At 43.2% G+C, this 21041-nt stretch overlaps 2 protein-coding genes across 2 annotated transcripts in view; one reads left to right on the top strand and one right to left on the bottom strand.

Moving 5' to 3' along the window:
* LOC134505635 (septin-2) overlaps window positions 1-19397 on the bottom strand; it is a 44913-nt gene extending 25516 nt beyond the window's left edge. The window contains exons 1-7 of the mRNA XM_063315457.1: window positions 19375-19397; window positions 11035-11087; window positions 9659-9758; window positions 6227-6313; window positions 5249-5372; window positions 2551-2685; window positions 1209-1326 (exon numbers count right to left, since the gene is read on the bottom strand). Coding sequence (XP_063171527.1) covers window positions 1209-1326; window positions 2551-2685; window positions 5249-5372; window positions 6227-6313; window positions 9659-9758; window positions 11035-11061 — 591 coding nt within the window. The 5' untranslated portion in view covers window positions 11062-11087; window positions 19375-19397. The remainder of the gene's footprint in view (window positions 1-1208; window positions 1327-2550; window positions 2686-5248; window positions 5373-6226; window positions 6314-9658; window positions 9759-11034; window positions 11088-19374) is intronic.
* Window positions 1-21041, top strand: part of LOC134505632 (protein HIRA) — a 121959-nt gene that overhangs the window by 907 nt on the left and 100011 nt on the right. The gene's annotated exons all lie outside the window — the stretch shown is intronic.

The raw sequence follows: 21041 nt of genomic DNA, 5'->3' as shown, positions 1-21041 counted from the left end.
ACTTAACTGGACAAAGACTTCACCCAGCCAGTTCCATTTTAAGACCCATGCCTTCCACGGAGAGAAGAAAGCAAGCTATTCCTGAATGACGCCTGCAATAATTCATGCCTGTTTCTCTGAAAACCAAAAATTCAGGCTTCAAACCCAACGCCTGCCCTGCCTGTGTTAATCTGACTGCTCATTTAACCATTAAGGTGCAAATGAAGCACCAAAGATTTTCTGAACAGTAATGCAGCCCTGCTAAACACTGAAACAATGGAGATGCAATTGAATCTTGATTTTCTTTTTGCAGTATTTATTTTTATTTATTTGTTTGTCAAATTGTATCACCGCCCATCTCCCACCTAAGGGGAGTATTACCATCGTGGCCAGTTAGGAAGACATTGTTTTATCTTTTCCAGGAAGGGCAATTCGATCCTGCAGGGTTGGCAAGCTCTGGGTTCCTTCCATTAAACAGTATCATCTAACAGGACCCTAGAAGTGCGCCTTCTCTGTAGCAGCGCCTGCCCTCTAGAATGAGGTTCCCTCTGAGATCCAAATGGCCCCCTTTCTATGTGGTTTAGAAGAGCTGAGAAGACCTGGCTGTTCATCCGGGCCTTTGAGGAGGAAGACTGAGACCCCTAGCTTCATTGCCTTTGCCATCTTTTATCTTTATCGTTTTATTGATTTGATTCGAATTTCGTTTGTTGAGAACCGCCCAGAGTCATGGAGAATCTGGCGATGTACAAGTTTAGTAAATTATTATTATTATTATTATTACGGAGAGCCAGTTTGGTGCAGTGGTTAAGGCACTGGGCTAGAAACCGGGAGACCGGGAGTTCTAGTCCCACTTTGGACATGAAGCCAGCTGGGTGACCTTGGGCCAGCCACTTTCTCTCAGCCCTAGGAAGGAGGCAATGGCAAACCACTTCTGAAAAACCTTGCCAAGAAAACTGCAGGGACTCGTCCAGGCAGTCTCCGAGAATCAGACCCGAGTGAATGGATTAAAATATATATATTATAATTTTAACAGGGGCTGTGATCACACAGAACATCTTCACCTTCTTTTTTGAAGCCTTTGGTTCTTGTCACAAAAAATCCATGATGGGAGAGGACAGAGATAAGATCTTGCCCTCCAACACCCAACTTCCAACCAAACACTGTACGAACTGAGAAAAATCTGAAAAGGTACAGAGGTGGGTTTTTTTTTAAAAAAATTGACACATTACCCTTCTCTTCAGTCGTTCCCTCTCTTTCAAAGTTAAAGTGTCTGCCTTAGCTATCACAGGGACAATATTCACTTTTCCATGAAGGGCCTTCATGAATTCCACATCCAAGGGCTTCAGTCTGGAAAATAATTATTTTTAAAAAGATTAGACAACAAAAACTGCAGTCTTTCGCCTAACATCAAGCCAGGATCTAATTACAGCTTGTCCAAAATACCACAGTGCCTGGTTCGCATGTACTTAGGAACCCTAACAGGTCAGATTTGCACCAGGAAGACCCATGACTCCACCCTCAGCTGTGGAAATTCACTTGGGGGATTCTGGGTTTGTCCCATTCTCTTGTTCTCAGTCCAGCCTACCTCACAGGGTCCTCTCTGGGTGAGTAAAATGAGTGGAGACCCCACTTCTGAACATCCCTTTAAACTCTCAGCGGAAAAGCCAAGATGCAAATACATGAATTTAATAAGATGGCTCTTATTTAGTAGATTAAAACGCTCACCTCCCAGGCTGAAATGAGCTTTGAAACTGCTTTTCTCAAGCTTAAACGGGGTTGCAAGGCAACACTACAAACCAAGGGGAACTCATATATCTGGCTGTCAAACCGGGATAAGGCCATACCCAATTTTAAATCAGGACTAAGCTATGCGCAGACCCTTAAACCCCCTTTTATGACCCACCCCCAGACCCTTCTTTTGCATTGCCCATCATTGGTAGCAAGGCTTCTGCTCATCCTGAATTGGAAAACCCATAAATACTACAGTGTGTGTGTCTTGAAACGAGTTCAGTGTTGTTTAAAAGAAAATGAAAACCCAGCCCTTCGCCCCAAATTCAGAAGAAATAGTCAATCCTAACCCACCCTGTATTGTCACTCTGCTTACTCCACCCTGCAGCCACGAAGGTTATATCTGATTTAGGTATTATTTTAACCGCACCTAAACCAGCACTTCAACTGAAAGAGATGAATCGTATAAATTTTAAAACACCGTTTGTGAACACATCACTCGATGAGCTCAGGAAAGTTCTGTTTTGCACACAACTCAGACTTGGTGCCATGTAAAGCAATTACATTTCCCACATTACAGGGATACGTGGTTCTAAATTCCTGCTCGTCATCAATTTCCAGACGTGCCCCTGGAATGTTTCAGTGTAAATCCTTTCTGAAACAGAGGCGACACCAGGATGGAAAGAAACCGTTAATCCCAAAGATGATTTTAATTGAATTGGCTAACGACCTGGACAGCGGCTCCATTAACAGGATGATTAAACCCCCTTGCCAGAAGTTACCCAAGTGAGGTTTAGGAGTGAACCTTTCATCCTAGGACATAAAGAAAAGCTCAACACTGACCCGTGTCCAAAAGGGGAAATGAAATAAAAGCAGCAATGGACTCGGTTGTCTACAATGTGGCGTCTATTCAAGCCGCTCTCATCATGAAGGTATCTTTCAAATTGATTGTCGATGTACTGGATGATGGTCCTGAAACTGTAGGAAGACGAGGGAGGGAAGACAATGGGTTTTGCAATGAGACAGGGCTTGGGAAAAACATTTCCTCCTTTCTTAGGGTTGCACGTTTTCCTGGCCTACTTGATTTCTCTCTCTAGAACACCTCCTACTCTGCCTTTACTACAACAGCCCTGTGGGGTAGGCCAAACTGTGAGACAGGGGATGGATGGAGTATTTGCTAACTGAGGAGCGCCTCTTCTGACTTAGACCAGCACAACAGGCTGGACACTGGAAGCATTTCTCCCCTGCTTTAGCTCGAAGGGCTCCCGAGCCAGGGGGCTCATCATCTAAGAGACACGACCCAAATGGAAAAGAAGAGGCAATGAAAGAGGGAAAAAGCAAACGCCGTCACCAATTAGTAGTTAAGATGTTTTTATAAGGGGGAGGTGAGATGGACAATGGTTTGAAGGAAAGCAGGAGCGAAAAAGTTGCTGGTCTGCTACTAAACTGCCCTTGTTGTGTCCACGTCGCAGGGGTCCTGCCAATAGGCTTTGCTTTCGTTCACTCTCCTCTGCTGCGGTTGGATGCGGTCCTGAGCCCCAATGGATGTGCTTTCTAAAGCTAAAGGGACTGGGCCCTCGCGGAGCTTTTCCCAAAATGATCTGAGAGAGAAGCCTCTGTTTTAACTCCTTTGCTTCCTTCCCAGCCAAAAGAAACTCCGTGCAGGCATTAGTTGTCAGCCTTACCAGGTAGACCAGACAGGAAATACGACCAGATGAGCTAATTCTACTTTACTGTAAGGCTACATTGACAGAATCTTGCAAGTCTGAAAGTACAAATTTCCCGCCGTCCCCTTTACAGCCCGAGAAACTAGGGAGGGTCCCTCCTGAGCCTCTTGCCCCACCCACTATGCAGCTGTGGGCTAAGCCCTTTCTTATCTGACCGTTCCCTGGGCAGCATCTCTGGGCCCAGTCTCCCAAGATCTTTTCCACATACCATTAAATCATCCTCCCTTCAGACTCATTCCATCTCTTTTACAGCCCAAGAAACTACGGAGGGTTCCTCCTGAGCCTCTTGCCCCACCCGCTGTCCAGCTGCGGGCTAAGCTGTCTCTTATCTGACTGTTCCCTGGGCAGCATCTCTTCACTCAGTCTCCCAAGGTCTTTCCCACATACCCTTACATCAACTGCATGTCATAACTGCATCTCCTGAACAACCAGAGTGATATCTCAAGGGCAGGGGCAATCAGGGGACTGCTGAAGGGGTCCTGGGGAGCACAATTCTGAGAACTGGCCCCTACAAATCTGGAGAGCGCCCAGGCTGGGAAATGCTTGTTTAGCGCTATGCGTGAAATCCATACCTTATTGCCCAAACGATGGGTGAAACGATTCGCTGCCTAACACATCATACAAACCCAACTGTCAGTCTCGTGATATTCAGAGTAAACTTTTCTGCCAGAGGGAAATAAAAACATCTGGCATGATGTAATTGTATGAGGGAATGACCTTGGGAGACATGGAAGAGCCGCAGCCAAGGCAACAGCCTGATAAGGGGAAGCTGGGCCCACAGAAGGAATGGGGATATGGCAATAGGGTATGTCTCAGAAGGGACCGTCCCTAGTTTCTTGGGCTGTAAAGGGAATGGAGGAGAGATGTCCTTTCAGACATGCAAGATTCAGACATGTAACCTCGCAATAAAGTAGAGCTAGTACTTCTGGGTGTGCTTCTTGTCTGGACTACCTCGCAAGGCTGACACATGGATGGACAACGTTTCTTAAAGCATCTCTGGTGCTCTGAAATTTGGGGGCAGGAAACTTTCAAGCATTGTTCCATTGTTCCCCTTATGGGGATCTTGCTTTGTATCTTCCAGATTGAGGAAGCACCCGCCTTTCACCGAGACACCAGCATTCATGAGATGACATTATATCCTGTTCTCTGCATCACAACAGCAAAGGTAGCTGAGTTTCTTTTTTTTTTTAAACTGCTTGGAGAAAATGAAATATATGTAACATCATGGAGATGGACTAACCCTTCCTAGCCAAAGGAAGTTTGGAGACCAGAGCGAGCATTAATGGTCAAAACGGCTCGGCGAGAAAATCTTTACGAATGTGTAATTCATCATCAATGCCGTGAGAAGCACTCCAAGATGATGAATAAAAAAGAAACACAACGTTCCTATTGGTTGGGGAGAGAAAGGAAAAGGAAGGCTCCAGTGGCCTGTTTTTTTTTTAAATTATTGTTTCTACAATCCTTTGAATTCTCCGTAGCAAGTTCAACAACACGATGTAACAGCAGGCCTTCGAATTTCTGGCTTTCTCCCACCATGCCTACCCTCTCCCGCCCAGGGAAGAAAAAAAAAAACAGGCAGAGCTCAGATCTGCAGACCTTCAAGAAATCTTTCCAAAGAATAAACACAGCATCAGAACACAATCAACAGGAAATTCTTCTTTCAACACAATGGCCAAGCTCAAGCCACTCAGATTTCCAAAAAAAAAGAAAAGGGTCAAGCGAATTTTACTGGGAATGAGAAAGCAATGTAGTAGGGGGGCAGGCTGGAGCCCCAATTTTTGTCAACTGTCTATGAAAGCAGAGCAAAAACCTACCAGTTTTGGCTGTTTATGGCATCTCCATATCCAGGAGTATCCACTACGGTCAACCGGAGCTTCACGCCTCGCTCTTCGATTTCGACAGTCGAAGCTTCAATCTGGACCGTTCTTTCAATCTTTTCTGTTAGAGGAGGGTAGGAAATGTTAACACAACACACACAGAGATCCTATCGCCCCCCCAGCACAGACACACACCCACACAACCTCAGAGCATTCCAAGGTCGGGCTGGTTATCTCTTTTTAAAAAGATCAATAGTTAGCAGATTCTAACAAACAGGCGCAGCCAAATAGACCACTGAGCAGAACGCCCCTATTCCGTTCACTCTGTTCCACCTCCTGTTCATCCACCCGCCCATCACTCCAGCAATCAGCTGTCTGCAGCTTCAGAGCAAGCTGCCTCATTGCTGAATTCATTGGCTCCTTCTTCCTCCTGTGTTTTTCCAAAAGTTTCCTCTTTCAGAAAACTGGATTTCCAGTGAACAATTCCCTTCTTAAGAATTCAAGGCTGGCCCAGGGGTCAATGCATTGCTTTTAGAGTGGGGTTTTTTTTAATCCGTTCAATCGTGTCCAATTCTTGGAGACTGCCTGGACAAGTCCCTGCATTTTCCTTGGCAAGATTTCAGAAGTGGTTTGCCATTGCCTCCTTCCCAGGGCTGAGAGAAAGTGACTGGCTCAAGGTCACCCAGCTGGCTTCGTGCCTAAGCGGGGACTAGAACTCACAGCCTCCCAGTTTCTAGACTAATGCCTTCACCACCACAGCAAACTAGCTCTAATGTGTATTAATGGTTGTTTTATCACCTCAAATTGGCAGATTTCGTAAGATGCTACCAATATTGGGCCATGCCATCAGAGAGGGTTCTAAGGCTGGGGAATTCTGGGAATTCTCATGCTGGCTGGGGAATTCTGGGAGTTGAAGCCCACACGTCTTAAAGTTGCTGAGGCTGAGAAACCCTGATCTAGAAGAAACCAAATTACCTGCAGCTCCAGGAATGTAACGTTCAGGATACAGATCCGTCAGGAATAAACTGTTAATTAAAGTGGATTTGCCCAAACCAGATTCGCCTGTGAACAAGAGGAATATTTAAGCACTGGAATAATCTTTCCTCCATTTCATTTAAACTGCAGATTTGTCACACAGGAACAGCATTTCCTTTCTCCCAGTATCCACCCTGTTCTATAAGAGAGTATCATCTTGTCTTGCTAAATTAGTCTAAAATTAGTCTCAAAAAACAACAACAACTCGAAAAGCATGTCTGCGCGCAGGATTCCACGTTCCAATTCTAAATTCAGTCAGCTGATTTATAAGAAGCACCCCAATTATTTCAATCTAATAATGCAGCTTAGCCCTCCACTGCATCGCGGGGAATTTTAAATGGGCTACCTAAGGCAGCCGCTATCAAGGAAGAGCGAGGTCAGAGTTAGATAACTGAAACCCTTTTACAAGCCCCCTCTTCCTAAATCCTGTGCCAAAACATGACTGTGAACTCAGAGGCTCTTTGCCACATCAGTGTGTCAATGCACTGCTTTGACCCGTAAGATTTGAGTCGTTCCTCTAGCACAGGAAGAAATAAGCAGAAGTATTTTGTCCTACGTTGGCACAGAAGTGCGCATCCCCCTTGGACATTCTCGTCAAACTGACTGTCGAAGATGTAACCCTTTTTATAAAAGCCTGTGGTATTTGAAAAGCGTAAGCTTTTGAGAATGAGCCTGCTGGAAAACAGCCCTGCGGTTGCCTAGCTAAATAACAGTACAGGTAGTGCTCACTTAACAACCACTTGTTAGATGACAGTTCGGACTTACAACGGTGCTGAAAAAAACAACTTGCAACCAGTACTCACACATACAACCATCGCAACATCCCCACCGTCACGTGATCATGATTTGGAAGCTTGGCAACCGGTTCGCAATTATTATTTATTATTTTATGATTTGTTTATTCGATTTCTATAGCTGCCCATCTCAGCAAGTGACTCTTTATGACTGTCACAGGGCCCCATAGTCACGGGATGGCTATTTTCAACCTTCCCGGACAGCTTCTGGCAAGCAAAATCAATGGGGAACCGCGTGATTTGCTTAATGACCACATGGTTCGCTTAACCCCTGCAGTGATTTGCTTAACGACCACCACAAAAAAGTCATAAAATCTGGTCAGATTCACTTAATGACCATTTTGCTTAGCAACCAAAATTCTGGTCCTAATTGTGGTTGTTAAGCAAGGACTACCTGTACCATCTTCTCCTTTGCCTGGAGAATTCTCTTTCTCTTTTACTGGTTTAGAAACAATTCTATTATTGATTTAGAAATAAATGGAAAGTCCAATCTACCCATATGGGGGTCTGCTTTCATTTTATTCCCTAACAAACATCTCATGGGCAGAGAGAGTGGCTAACCCAAAGCCACATGGCAAATTCTGCGGTCACATAGGAATTTGATCCTGGGTCCTACTCCAGAACCTGCATTGCGACACCACCCCGAACTCTGATAGTTCCTCTGCACCATATTTTATTTACTAATTTGATTACAGGTATTTGCAGAGCACCGTATCAACGACTTCAGGGGAATTACATTAATAAAAGCAAGAAAGCCATGCCCTGAAAACAACCATTATAAATAATACTTCGAAATATAAAATCTTATCACCTTCATCACACAAATTAAACGACAGGCACCTTTCAAGGAAGCACCCACAATTAGGCGGCACCCTGTGCTCCAATGGATCGATGGAAAAGAATCAGCTTGATCGTTCCTGAACATTCAGGGGGGGGGGGGGCAAATTGTTCTACTGGAAATGGGCTGTGACCAAAAAGTCCTGTCTGCCCACCCACCTCCTAAACTCTCCAGAGGGAACATTCACACTTGTCCCCATGGGCAGGATGTAACAGATGGGCAGAATTTACTTGGTGCAGACAATCCTAGAACGACTATTAATGCCGGCCCACAGGTTGCATCAATTCAAAATTTGCGACTGCGGGTAGGCATTGGCTTCTGAGTTAATAAATGTAGACAGGATTTTATTTTTCATTAATTGTTGTTGTTATTTTTGCACTGGACCTTGGGAAGCTTGTTATTCCTTGCAGCCGTTTCAGGTCCCAAGACATGTCAGTACTGGAAGCAAAACCTATTTTAAAAAAGGAGATTGAACCATCTGAAATAGCCTTGCCCCATTGTCCAGGCCCCAGTTCCTATCCATCTCTGCCACACGCCTATCCGTGGTGCCATCTGAAGCACTTTACCTTCATCCTGCTGAAACCCAGCGCTGATCCTGAGCACTGCATTATTTAGGAAGGTATTTTTTCATTTTCCTTCTAAAGCACAAGTGCTCGTTTCTTGCAGAGTTCTCAACTCGGAAGCTGTTCCAAGTGATTTTGTTTTCACAGGTTTAGAGGGGAAGGGAGGAACAGGAAAACGGTGGTGCGATAGGGTCAAAACTAGCCAAATATAAGCTGATCTCAACAAGAACGTTAGCAAAGCAGATATAGGGAACCATTGGGTCATCGTTTCAGAGACATTTCCTTACCCGATTCCTCAATGCCTTCAACAGTGGCAGAGCTTCTAACACACTGGAAAAGTTCTTAAAAATTCAGGGAGACATTCAGAGATGTCTACGTGCCTTGAAATTAGCTCACGTTGAGATGTATAGCACAGTCAAACATCAGGAGTTGACCCCAGGAAATGTTTAAAGACATTTTGTATTATGCCATAAAATGTTTTATAATTTTTATGTCATAAAATGTTTTATAAAATCTGCCAAATTTCTATTCCACAGAAATAGAATTCCTGGGGTCCCGGGTTTTTGATACATTCTGTAAGTTATCCCATTTGAGGTACCTCGGTTCAAAAATGGTTAGCCTATGACGCCCCGTTTCGCCCAGTTAAAGGTTACAAGTATCAGACAGACACAACACTTTTAGTAGTATATAGATACCTGCCCTTGGAAAAAGCTATCTGAATATTTAAAAGAATAATAAAAATAAAGTGGAAGGATTTAGAAATAGATCTAGGCTTCCCAATCGTGAATTCTCAAAACTGTTGAACTACTTGTCCAGTTAGCTGGGGCTAATGGGTACTATTGTCCTACATTATACTGGGACTCATGAACAGATCAATGTTTAGGATTTTGTGAGAGGCAACATATTTGGTAAAATTCAAGCAGAACAGAATAGTGCTTTTTTGCAAGATGCAAATTTTAAGACTGAGCCTCTGCCTCTACCCTCAATGGTCAAATACAACATTGTATGAAATTCATACTAAACACACCATGTGTGGTCATGTTCAGCCATAAACTACCCTTAAGCCAGATTCTATGCTTAAAAATCTGAGTGTGCACAAAGGCCAAAAATGCATTCAGTGGCTCTGCCATAGTTTGACAGCCAAACTTTTATAAAATGGAAAATCAAAGCCACATACCAACAACCATGAGGGTGAACTCGAACCCTTTCTTGACAGACTTCCGGTGGACTTGGTTGGGGAGATTGGCAAAACCCACATATCCTGCAGAGTCGGAAAACTGGAATGGGAAACCAACAGCGAGTTGGAGATGGAATTCATGAAAAGAAAAACACACCAATATTGGAAAGTTATAAGCTGGAGACCAAGTTCATAAAAGAGAAGCACGCAAGGACCATAAGGGACATTAAGGAGATCAAGACATAAGCTCAACAAAGCCTTTAGACGGAGCTGCAGTAGAAGTACTGTGATTCAGACTTCCTCTTTCTGGATTATTTGTGTGTGGGAGAGGAAGACGAACATTCTGTCTCTGGATTAGGAGAAGATCTCTTTGCAGGAATTTTATGTGGTCCCCGTGGGCTCTCACTGCAAGGAAATACGGTTAGTTTTACTTCCTCCCTCGCCACTTCTTGAGAATCTGAAGCAGCAAAAGAATGTTTGAAAAAGCATTTGGTTTCACCCTGCAGGAAGACCTAAGCTTTCTGCTTAACCCATACCAGCTTAAATATCAAATTGGATTAGCTGCACATTGGCATACCACTGCTTTGCCTGTCCATTCACAGATAACAATGAAGAAAATCTTGCATTAACTATGGTTTGTTTGAAAACCCACACTGAAAATCTATGGTTAAAGACTTGGGGTGGGGAGAGGGGAAGCCAGGACATTCAGCCAACTTCAGAGTAAAGCAGGGTTTCTCCACCAGGGCTCTGGGGCACCCTCGGGTTCCGTGAGAGGTCCCTAGGGGTTCCCTGGGAGATCACCATTTATTTGAAAAATTATTTCAAATTCGGGCAACTTCACATGAAAGAGGTAAGTTTCATTCTTGATTTTTAGTTTAAGAACACTGTTCATGCATGTATACAGGCCTGCCCATGAAACAAGTATAATAATTATGTAACTTCTGGCCTATCTTTGAGCCCGAATGTGCAGGGATTCCCCAAGGCCTGGAAAATATTTTAAGGGCTCCTCCAGGGTCAAAAGGTTCAGAAAGGCTGACGTAGAGATTCCTATCTTGTCTTGACCTACAGTTGTTAACCACTGTTTTCTGTAATGGATATAGCAGCATTCAGCAATTTACAGAGAATTTTCTATTTTCTTCACTTCCTTGAACAGAAAGGAAGACAGCGGAGTAGAATGAATAAAGCTGGATCATTATTTCAAATTATTAAACTGGGATACACTTATTTAAACAATAATAATTTATTCAAGCTGTTCTTTTCCCTACTGCCCACCAAAATTATTGCAAAACACAGGCTTTAGACCCTAAAACCCAAAATGAAACATTGAAAGCTAACAATTATTTTGATTAGCTATGTCCCAAGTTCTTCCCCCTCACCTTTACTTTTTCACCAGACTGAGACATGTTCCTGCACACCAAATTTCTAAAGCCTGGAAAAAAAAAAACGCAGAACATTTAGGCATTAAATCTGAATTAAAGCTATTAATTCATCTCTCTATCTTATGCTGCTGGAGTCCAGAGATACAAACATACTCAACATACATCCTGCAACAAGCTGCAGTGATGGAACTACAAATTTTACAGGACTCAAATAAAAGCGAGGTATAAAAAAAATACTACATATTCAAGAGTGAGTCACAAGGAATGCATCATTAAATGACAAATACCTTCCATCCTAGCCTGCCCAGGAGGGTGTATTCTGGTGAATGGCTCATGTTCAAGAACAGCAGAACAAAGTACAAACTGAATACTCATTGGTCACCACACAGGTGACTTACGGACAGAATATGAACGGCTTAATCACTTTTCACTGATCACGGTTCAGTTTAATATATGGGCAAATGGAGAGAATCATACAATTCTGCTTTATAAGCCCCAGAAGAGACAACCAGGTCTCCTTCATCGCAAGAGCAAAGAGAAACCAATTCAATCAATTGGTTTCCTACTGATCAAAAACTATTGTTAAAATCTGTGAAAGAAGCAAAGCAAGGATAACAAAACTCACTGACATATCCCAGGTTGTTTCAAAACCGTGAACCATACCTTCCTGATCGGACTCTAACACGGCAATGCAATTAACAAGACTTTCTGGTGGGGCTAGCATGCATAATATGATGCCACAATGAGGTTTCCTTATCTGTAGCTTAGCATAACGGCCGGATTTGACCACTTCAGCTTGTAAATCATGGTTTATGGTTTAGCATGATGTGAGGACCCAGCCCAGCCTGCTTGCTCAGAAGGGAGAAGGAAACTCCATCGCACACACTGAATTTCTCCCCGCCTGCCAAATTGGTAACTTAACAGGATCCAGGTCAAGAGTAAAGTTTTGAATCACATCTGTAGGTTGCAGAATTTTAAACTACCTGAGTGAAAACCCCTTTCAAACAGAGGGAGCAACAAAGTTAGCTATCGTCAGAACTGTCCAGCAAACACTGACTTTTCATTTGGGAGATGGGCGTGTGATTGTTCATGGGCGGACGTGCGTGGGGATGTGCCCGTATATCTTTTTTATATGAAATTAATGGCTTCTTTATTTAGAACACTGACAGCAACTGAAGAGGAAAGGCACAAGACATTTCAGCGCTGTGGGATCTTGACAAACGCACCTCAGCCTGAAAGGGAGGAAGTGATCTATAGAAAGACACCTGCATTGCTTAATGCAGATGCTTTCCTGTTCCGAAAAGGCAGGATGCGGCCCAAAGCTGTAGAGGGGAAAAAAAGCCCAACAGGTCAGCTAAACGCTTGCACTCACGAAAAACGGATAAATGGCATGAGTGAGTTTTCTAAACTTTTAAACGTTCCCTATTGCCAGCCAGCGTGAGTCTGTACACACACACACACCATCAACGTTCGTAACTATAACCATTCACATATCCTTTTAGCAAAACTTACAGATCCACTGAAGTTCTCTGCAATTAACTACTTAGGGCAAGAAAACGCGCAGACCGCATTATATGACAATTTCACGTGGAAAATAAACTTCAGTAAAGGGTGCAAGGATTGAACCTTAATTGGATGATATGGTGCTGGGTGCAGAGGAAAAGGTCTCAGGTTTGACCAATGGCTATTATGATTAAAAGACTTTGTGTCCCCATCAAAGTAGAGCAGGGTTCCTCAACCAGGGTTCCGAGGCACCCTAGGGTTCCGCGAGAGGTCAACAGGGGTTCCCTGGGAAGTCATGATTTATTTAAAAAATTATTTCAAATTCGGGCAACTTCACATTAAAAAGGTAAGTTTCCTTCTTGATTTTCAGTCTAAGAACACTTAATGCACACTGACAGGCCCACCCAGGAAATGAATAGAATGATTTTGTAACTTCTGGCCTATCTCTGAGCCTGAATATGCAAGGGTTCCTGGGGCCTGAAAAATATTTCAAGGGTTCCTCCAGGGTCAGAAGGTTGAGAAAGGCGGAAGTACAGTTTCTATGGTCCAGTAATGCTCAAGGCAATCTGAAATCTCTTTCTACACTGTCATCCAAGCCACCTTGTTATGCAACTTCATCCAAGCCACCACATTTTCTACTTTCTTCATTATTATTATTGCAACCACAAATACAACTGGTAAGTGTTGAAAAACACCACACTGCAAAGGAAAGGGGTATCTTTTAAAGTGGCACAGCTTAATCCTCATTTTTATTTTATTTATTTAAATTTTTATCCCGCCTTTATTATTTTTATAAATAACTCAAGGCGGCGAACATAGCTAGTACTCCTTCCTCCTCCTATTTTCCCCACAACAGCAACCCTGTGAGGTGGGTTGGGCTGAGAGAGAGGGACTGGCCCAAGGTCACCCAGCCAGCTTTCATGCCTAAGGCGGAACTAGAACTCACAGCCTCCTGGTTTCTAGCCCAGCACCTTAACCACTAGACCAAACTGGCTCTTTTAAAGATAAGCAGACCAATAGTGCAACTCTACTTTGACACAAATCATTCTTTTTGTATCAGACACTTCTGTTTTGCAACAAACGCTTTGTCACAAAGCATTTGTTTCCTTTAAAATTAAACAAGCAATTAAATGGAGATTATTTTTCAGACTCATTCTACATCTTTTGATTGATTAGGACAACTACTTTAGTCTCAACACATTTTCAATTGTTGTCTATTCCTGACCACCTCCCCACCATATACACACACACAGCAAAGCACTGCAGCTGAACAAACAGAGCTTTCAGTAGCCTTTGGATTAATTCCCAGATATTTTTCCTGCAGGTCAGCTGGATAGTCAAATCAGCTTTGCTTAAGGCCTGACTTGCAGCCAACCTGTAGCCTTTTGCCTCCAAAATTTCTGACACCCGTCTTTGTTAGATGTAGGGTTGTTATCCTGCAGCTAACATAATCCATGCTGTCAGTATAGTATTCATAATTTAATCCAGGGAATTTTTTTGGTCAAAAAAGGCTAGCAAGAGAATTATAGCTCTTTTTAACTTTCTCTGGCTACCTAATCAATATCTATTAAGAATGGAAAGAACAATCCATTATGCCCCCATATTCATTTGCTTACCTGGCTGAAATTCCTCACCCTCTATGGCTGAGGGTGTGACTTTTAAAGCCAAATTGGCTGCCATAATTAACCAAAAAGTTCCAAAATCCTTCTTTAGGCAGTATGCTAACTCTAACAAACAGCATGCAAGCTCCTGAATTCTGGAGTACTCTTTATCCGATAAAGGAATACATGAACAAAACAAGGGGAATAAATGATAGGGAAATCACTGGCTCACACATGTTAACTCATGGTTTGCTTACTCATGGTTTGTTCAATAAACCACAATTGACTGGATTTGCACATCTTACTCAACCATAAACCACACCTTCCAACCGTAACTGCTGGATCTGTTCAACGTAGAAGGTGCAGAAACCACAATACAGATTAACGCAACAGATTAAGCCCAATCTTAAAGTGACATGGGAAAATTTCAAACATCACTCATACAGCTCTGTAGGCACTACAACTATTTCAAGTTCAACTAGCACCTACTGAAACCAACACACACTAGCTAATTTCTCATTTCTTGATGCTAAAATCCAATTGTGGCTCAGAACAATCTTCCAGCTACGTATCCCCTCGTGCTAACGAAGTGCTGCAAACATTTCATGAATGCATAAGTAATACTGTGAATAATTACCTATCTGTATTGTAGCTAGAAATAAGCCAACTTAGGCTACAGTAACTTAACATAAACACTGGGGCAATGGGGGAAGTTTGAAGAACAATCCAGGAAATCTAGTCTCTTCTGCACACACTGGATTGTCTAACCACCCTTCCATTAAAAGCAAGCTAGGATTAGGCCTGATGCAAGGGAGAGGTCAAAAAAGGCAGGACGTTGGTTGCAACCATACAGTGAAAAGCCCACCTCTTTTTTAGGTGCACTGCACATATGACAGGCATAAAAAAACAGGCAGGGCTTCAATTGTGTGGCCATGACTGGCCATCCATGTCACCAGGAGTTCAGCTCAACAAAGTCCTTATTTTTAATTCATCTTTGCTGAAGCAGCTCTGCTAGCATCTCAAAAGAACAACATTAAACCTAGTATGCAGAATAGATCAATCCACAAGGACATAAAAACAAGCAGGCCAGCTTCTGGGAACCTGATTACTGTACCAGCTAATTGAGAGAATCAGATAGGAAGAGTGGTTTATTTTATTTCCAGGACCAACTGCAAAGGCCCAGCAATTTCTGGAGACTAAGGATAACTTTTTTTGAGCTGGGAAAGTCAAAGGACATATTTCGCCATTATATAACTTGACCAGTCACTGCTCTTCAAAGATGACTCCTGAACTACATTTCCTGTACCAAGACACTTCCGGTTTTGGGGAGAACAGCCTTCTAAGCATTAGACTCCAAGAGATCAAGTTCAGACTGTCCTATTCAACCCAACCCAACGTGAACATTGTGGAAGATGTCGTCATGCCAGAATCCCAGTATGAGATGGGGCCTCCTGCAGAAGAGGCAGGAAGGAAGCCAATTCATTTCCTTTGTAACTCCAGGATACAAAAAGTAAATATACCAGCTGGCATCTGAGGATTTCCCTCCCAGACCACAACAAAATGAAATATTATATGAAGTTTTCAAGTTCATGGGATATAAAAGATGCCTGCCAAATGGCTTGTGGACCTAGGAGAAAGCAAACATCCATGTCATAATAAACCAAGGTTATTTCAGCCTCATTTTTTTTTCTAGTCCTGCTAACCCATCTTTTCCACAATACATTATGATCCAACTCCTTAGTTGTCCCTTACTTGTTGTTAAGCCTAAAGTCAGGAAACTGAAATTACATTGCAGGTAAGTCTGCAGTCAAAAGAAAATTTTGGAAACCAACTGCGCCAGCCACGAGGCTTAAGGCAGAAAAATTACAGCTACTGAATCTTTGAAAATTATTATTTCAATGAATGTATATGGCTGCCCATCTCAAAATCATGACTCTGGGTGGCTAATAGCAGTTAAAAATACCGTATTTGGCTGAGCAGACTGGTACTAGCTGCTAACGCCCTTCCGCCAACACCTCCTTAAGAATGTGCAACACTGTAGGTTGTATAACAGGACTCACACTCCTCTTTGCACAATGGATTGTGCAAGAATTTTGTTGTACTCAGTTGAAACGTTTCCCATGAATGTTCTTGCACAGGGCGGAGAGCCCATTGCCTTCCAGACGCTACTGAACTATAATTCCCAGCATTTCTTACCGCATCAGCTGCAACTACTCTAATGAGATTTGTTGTTCAGCAACAACGGATTCTTGTCTCTGCTATAGAAGACGCCCTCCGTGTAGCGAGACATACATTTGAACCAACTTCCCATTTTATTAATGTGCCTTCAGAGTTTAGTAAATAGACTTAAGAAAATGGTGCCCATTATTGCAGGAGACACAGTTATTATACAATGGCTTATACCTCTTGAAGCATTTGTAATTATGAAGTGATTTAACAACAGACAACCATCCTCACGGTGCCTGATGCTTTCGAAACCTGGATGTCTGAATTCAACAGCTTTATTCATTTTAATATCCAAACCAGACATTTTACAGGCACTGGAAGGGAGACACAATTGGATGCAAGACACAAGTAACTTTTAGACTCTGATTTAAAATTATTTCTCAGATAGTGACAATGACCTCTGCAGAAATCAAATAATCACTTCTTTGGCAAGGAGTCAAAGAACGTTTAAAGGCTGCATATCCCACAGCTTATAACCCGATGCTGTGGGTGGGGATGGAAGCAGGAAGTCCTGAATGGATGTGGCATTCCTAAAATGCTTTGGGAATTGCAAAGCCAAGCACAGATTGGGAGCTGATGAGCAAAAGCAAAGGGGAGAGGAGAGGAACAAGATTCAGAAAGTCAGAACAGCTAGCTGGATAGCCATACGTAAAAAGCAATTTGGTAATAAGCAGTAACTCTGCTTAACCCAGAATTCTAATTGACCCACACTTAAGTGCCTCCATTTGGCTTTTCATGTCAGATGGACGAGTTCAGCAAATTATGGATTTTCCAACTGGCTCTCTTTTAAGAGGCCAGAATCAAAACCATGGTGTGGTGGGTTTCATTAATGCTGCTGGCTCTTAGGATGGAGGGAGCACATTCCAAGGAGGAGGACAAGATGAGAGAAAACACAGTCCAGGAAGCGACTGTGGGAAGACCAAGAGGTTCAGACTAGCCCCGCCCTAGAGCCCTCCCAGGTTATTTCCCCTGAGGTTAGGTAGAGCAGCTTTAGTCTGGCAAGATTCTGTCTATACGGTGCTGGCAAATAAAGAACTGAAGTTTGGCTGGATCGATTCTTCGTCGTTCTTGGGCTGGGCCTGACACCTGGCTTGCTTTAAGCTTCTAGTTTGTGATTTGTTTGGAAACCTAGAAAGGTGCTTTATGCAGTAGATACTTCCAGTATTAGGGGCAGCCAAGCAGCATGTTGACATTAAGGCAGAATTCTTCATAATGTTGGCTTTTGCTGTTTATGCGTTCAGTCGCTTCCGACTCTTTGTGACTTCATGGACCAGCCCACACCAGAGCTTCCTGTCGGTCAACACCCCCAGCTCCCCCAGGGACGAGTCCGTCACCTCTAGAATGTCATCCATCCATCTTGCCCTTGGTCGGCCCCTCTTCCTTTTGCCCTCCACTCTCCCCAGCATCAGCATCTTCCCCAGGGTGCCCTGTCTTCTCATTATGTGGCCCAAGTATTTCAGTTTTGCCTTGAATATCGTTCCCTCAAGTGAGCAGTCTGGCTTTATTTCCTGGAGTATGGACTGGTTTGATCTTCTTGCAGTCCAAGGCACTCTCAGAATTTTCCCCCAACACCACAGTTCAAAAGCATCGATCTTCCTTCGCTCAGCCTTCCTTATGGTCCAGCTCTCGCAGCCGTATGCTACTACAGGGAACACCATTGTTGTCTTACACTAGCATAAAAACTAAGCCAATATGAGCAGATGTCACATGAAGGCTGCAATTACCTAAACACACAGTAAGAGCAGGGATAAGCAGATAACTGAACTCAGTGATTTCTCTGAAAACAATCAGATTAATTCACCAAATCAGATTTTCTAATCCAACCAGCAAATGGATTCCAATTACTGTAAGCAAACCCAGGGCCTCCAAACCAATTTAAACTACTTCAGCACTTGTGAAAAACGGCACTGCCAATCCAGTCAGTACAGTTCAACAGTTTGGACTTTCTATTCAAATCCATGCTGCTTTATCAAAACCGAACACCAAATGACATTACAAATCAAAACCAGATTTTAAGTGACTGGTATATCCCTAACAAATCATTTTAGCTGGTCTTAACATTTGTAGCTTCACCCAGAAAGACTTCTGGGACATTCATTGTTGGGGACCATGCTTTACCTTTTGAAATAAAGACTGGGGAAATGCTATGATCAAATAATAATAATAATAATAATAATAATATAAAAAAGCACACCTCTCAAGAAATGCAAAGGAAAGCATGCTTAGAAGAAGGAAAAGAATAGGTCTTCTGCATATTTTCTCCTTTGAGACAGAGACCCGTCCCGTTATATTTTGATGAAAACCCTTACTAATTTAAATAAATAAATAGTAAGAATTATTCCTCTCTTTGGGAAAGATGAGAAGGTCAAGTGCTCTCCGAGGATGCAAAAATAAACTAAGAGCTTTTCTGCAGACTTTGTCCTTAGAGGGAGAAACCTGCCCTATTATATTTTGCCGAAACCCTTTACTAATTTAAATAAATAAATAAATAATAAAATAAAAATAGAGACCCACCCCATTATATTTTGCTGGAAACCCTTTCTAATTTAAATAAATAAATAAATAAAATTCCTCTCCTTGGCAAAGAGGGGAAGGACAAGTGTTCTCAGGGGATGCAAAAATCAAACGATCTTCTGCATATTTTGTCCCTAGAGATAAAGACCCGCCCCATTACATGTTGATGAAAAACCCTCACTAATTGAAATAAATAAATAAATAAACAGTAAGAGTGATTCCTCTCTTTGGCGAAGACCGGACGGCGAAGCAGTCTCAGGGGATGCGCAATGCAAACGAAGAGGTCTGCTGCAAGCTCCCCCTTTGCATTCTTGCTCGCCCACCCCCCAATATCTGACACTGACACACCCACACACCCTCCCACACCCACACCATGCCCGGGACGGCCAGCGTTGTTTTTTGCACCCCGGCCAGCGTTGCTCCTGCCAGACGCTCGTGCATTGACGGCAAAAGCGCCCCTCGCTCACGCCCGGGAGGGGCGAGCATCCCTTACCTTCCCCCGAGCCCTCGCTCCGTCGGCTCGGCCGCCGGGCCCAGAAATGCGGAAGCAGGCGAAGGATTCCCTTTCCCAACCCCACCTCTATCCCACATCTCCCGCGGCCCTTCTAGCGCTCTCGTCTCGATGCTCCCCGCCGGGCCTTTTGGCGATTGGAATGAATGGGCGGGCTATCGAAAGTGAGTCCCAGAGCGGCGTCCTTGCTGTGGTCCTCTTCCCTTAAGATGCTTCAGAGCTGATTCCCGGCTTTCCTTTGCAAATCAGGGGAGGGGCTGAAATAAGCAGGAGGGTTTAATCTTGGAAATAGAATTCACGGATGAGTTAAGACTGGGTGTTCCCAGGCATCTGGCGTCCTCCCAGATTTCATTATTATTTTTTCTTTAATCTCAGCGCCATTAAATTTTCTTCAATTTTGGCAGCGAAAGGTTTAAATTAAATAGAAAGTTTCGCAATTCAGATTAAGTTTTGCAATTCAGTGCTCCATTTTGCATAGCAGGTTTAGCGCGGTTACTGAGTTCACCCCTTTTCTGGGTTCGCCTGAAACACCGCATCGTAGAATTCAAGAAGGGAGTGGTTGCCACAATAACTGGGTGAAAAGTGTTGTGTGAACAGAGCCTTTTCTAAGTTTACACCCCAGTTTAAGCTTCCTTACTGGATGCCCTTTCAGATCTGTTGGACTACAACTCTCATAATCCCCAATCTCAGCAGGGCCTTAGCCCCAGAGTGGCTGTGATTACATAAAATCATACAATCTAAATATCCAATTATTTAAATCTAAATGCCTGAGATCATCAGGTTGGAGAAAGCTACTTTATTTATTTATTAATTCATTCATTCATTCATTCATTCATTCATTTTCTATCCTGCCTTTATTATTTTTATAAATAACTCAAGGCGGTGAACATCCCTAATATTCCTTCCTCCTCCTATTTTCCCCACAAAAACAACCCTGTGAGGTGGGTTGGGCAGAGGGAGTGACTGGCCCAAGGTCACCCGGCCGGCTTTCATGATTAAGGCGGGACTAGAACTCACCATCTCCCGGTTTCTAGCCCGTTGCCTTAACCACTAGACCAAAGTGGCTCATGTGACCATGGGGTGTGTATGTGCCATTGCACATGCACAGTTAGAAAGAAACCATCTAGGTACCGCTGCTTTCCAAAAAGCAAACTGACAGATTTCTATCTGAAGAGGATTACAGTCTAATCTAATCCCTAGTACAGGTACTAGGGAATGAGCAGAACAAGAGGCATTAGCGAAAGGGAAAGAGGAAATGTGATTGTTTAAATTTTCAGGAAGATCTGAACATTTAAAGTTTGAGAAGGGACTCAAAGGAAAGTCAAGGTGGGAGAGATTTATTTTGCACAGCAAAGAAGGCTGAGAATTGTGGATGGCTCAGAGGTAGGGGACCAAAGGTACAGGACAGATGCCACTGTATAGTGATGCTGGTGGTATTAAGTGGAAGTAATGAGCTGATATTCACAACCTTCAGCAGCCAGAAATGCCTTCTTCCAGGACACCCCATTCCATTCCAGGACACCCCATTCCATTCCTCTTTCCCTCTTATTTCCTATCAGATATAGTTTTCCTGTCCCATTCAGTGTTCAGTGTAGGTCAAGGGTGTCTTCAGAGTGTGGTCAAAAAAGTCAAGAGGAAGGCCATGAGAA

Source organism: Candoia aspera, chromosome 15, assembly GCF_035149785.1.
Source record: "Candoia aspera isolate rCanAsp1 chromosome 15, rCanAsp1.hap2, whole genome shotgun sequence".
Classification (NCBI taxonomy): domain Eukaryota; kingdom Metazoa; phylum Chordata; class Lepidosauria; order Squamata; family Boidae; genus Candoia; species Candoia aspera.
Note: the sequence above shows the minus strand (reverse complement) of the source record. Positions and strands in the feature narration are given on the sequence as shown.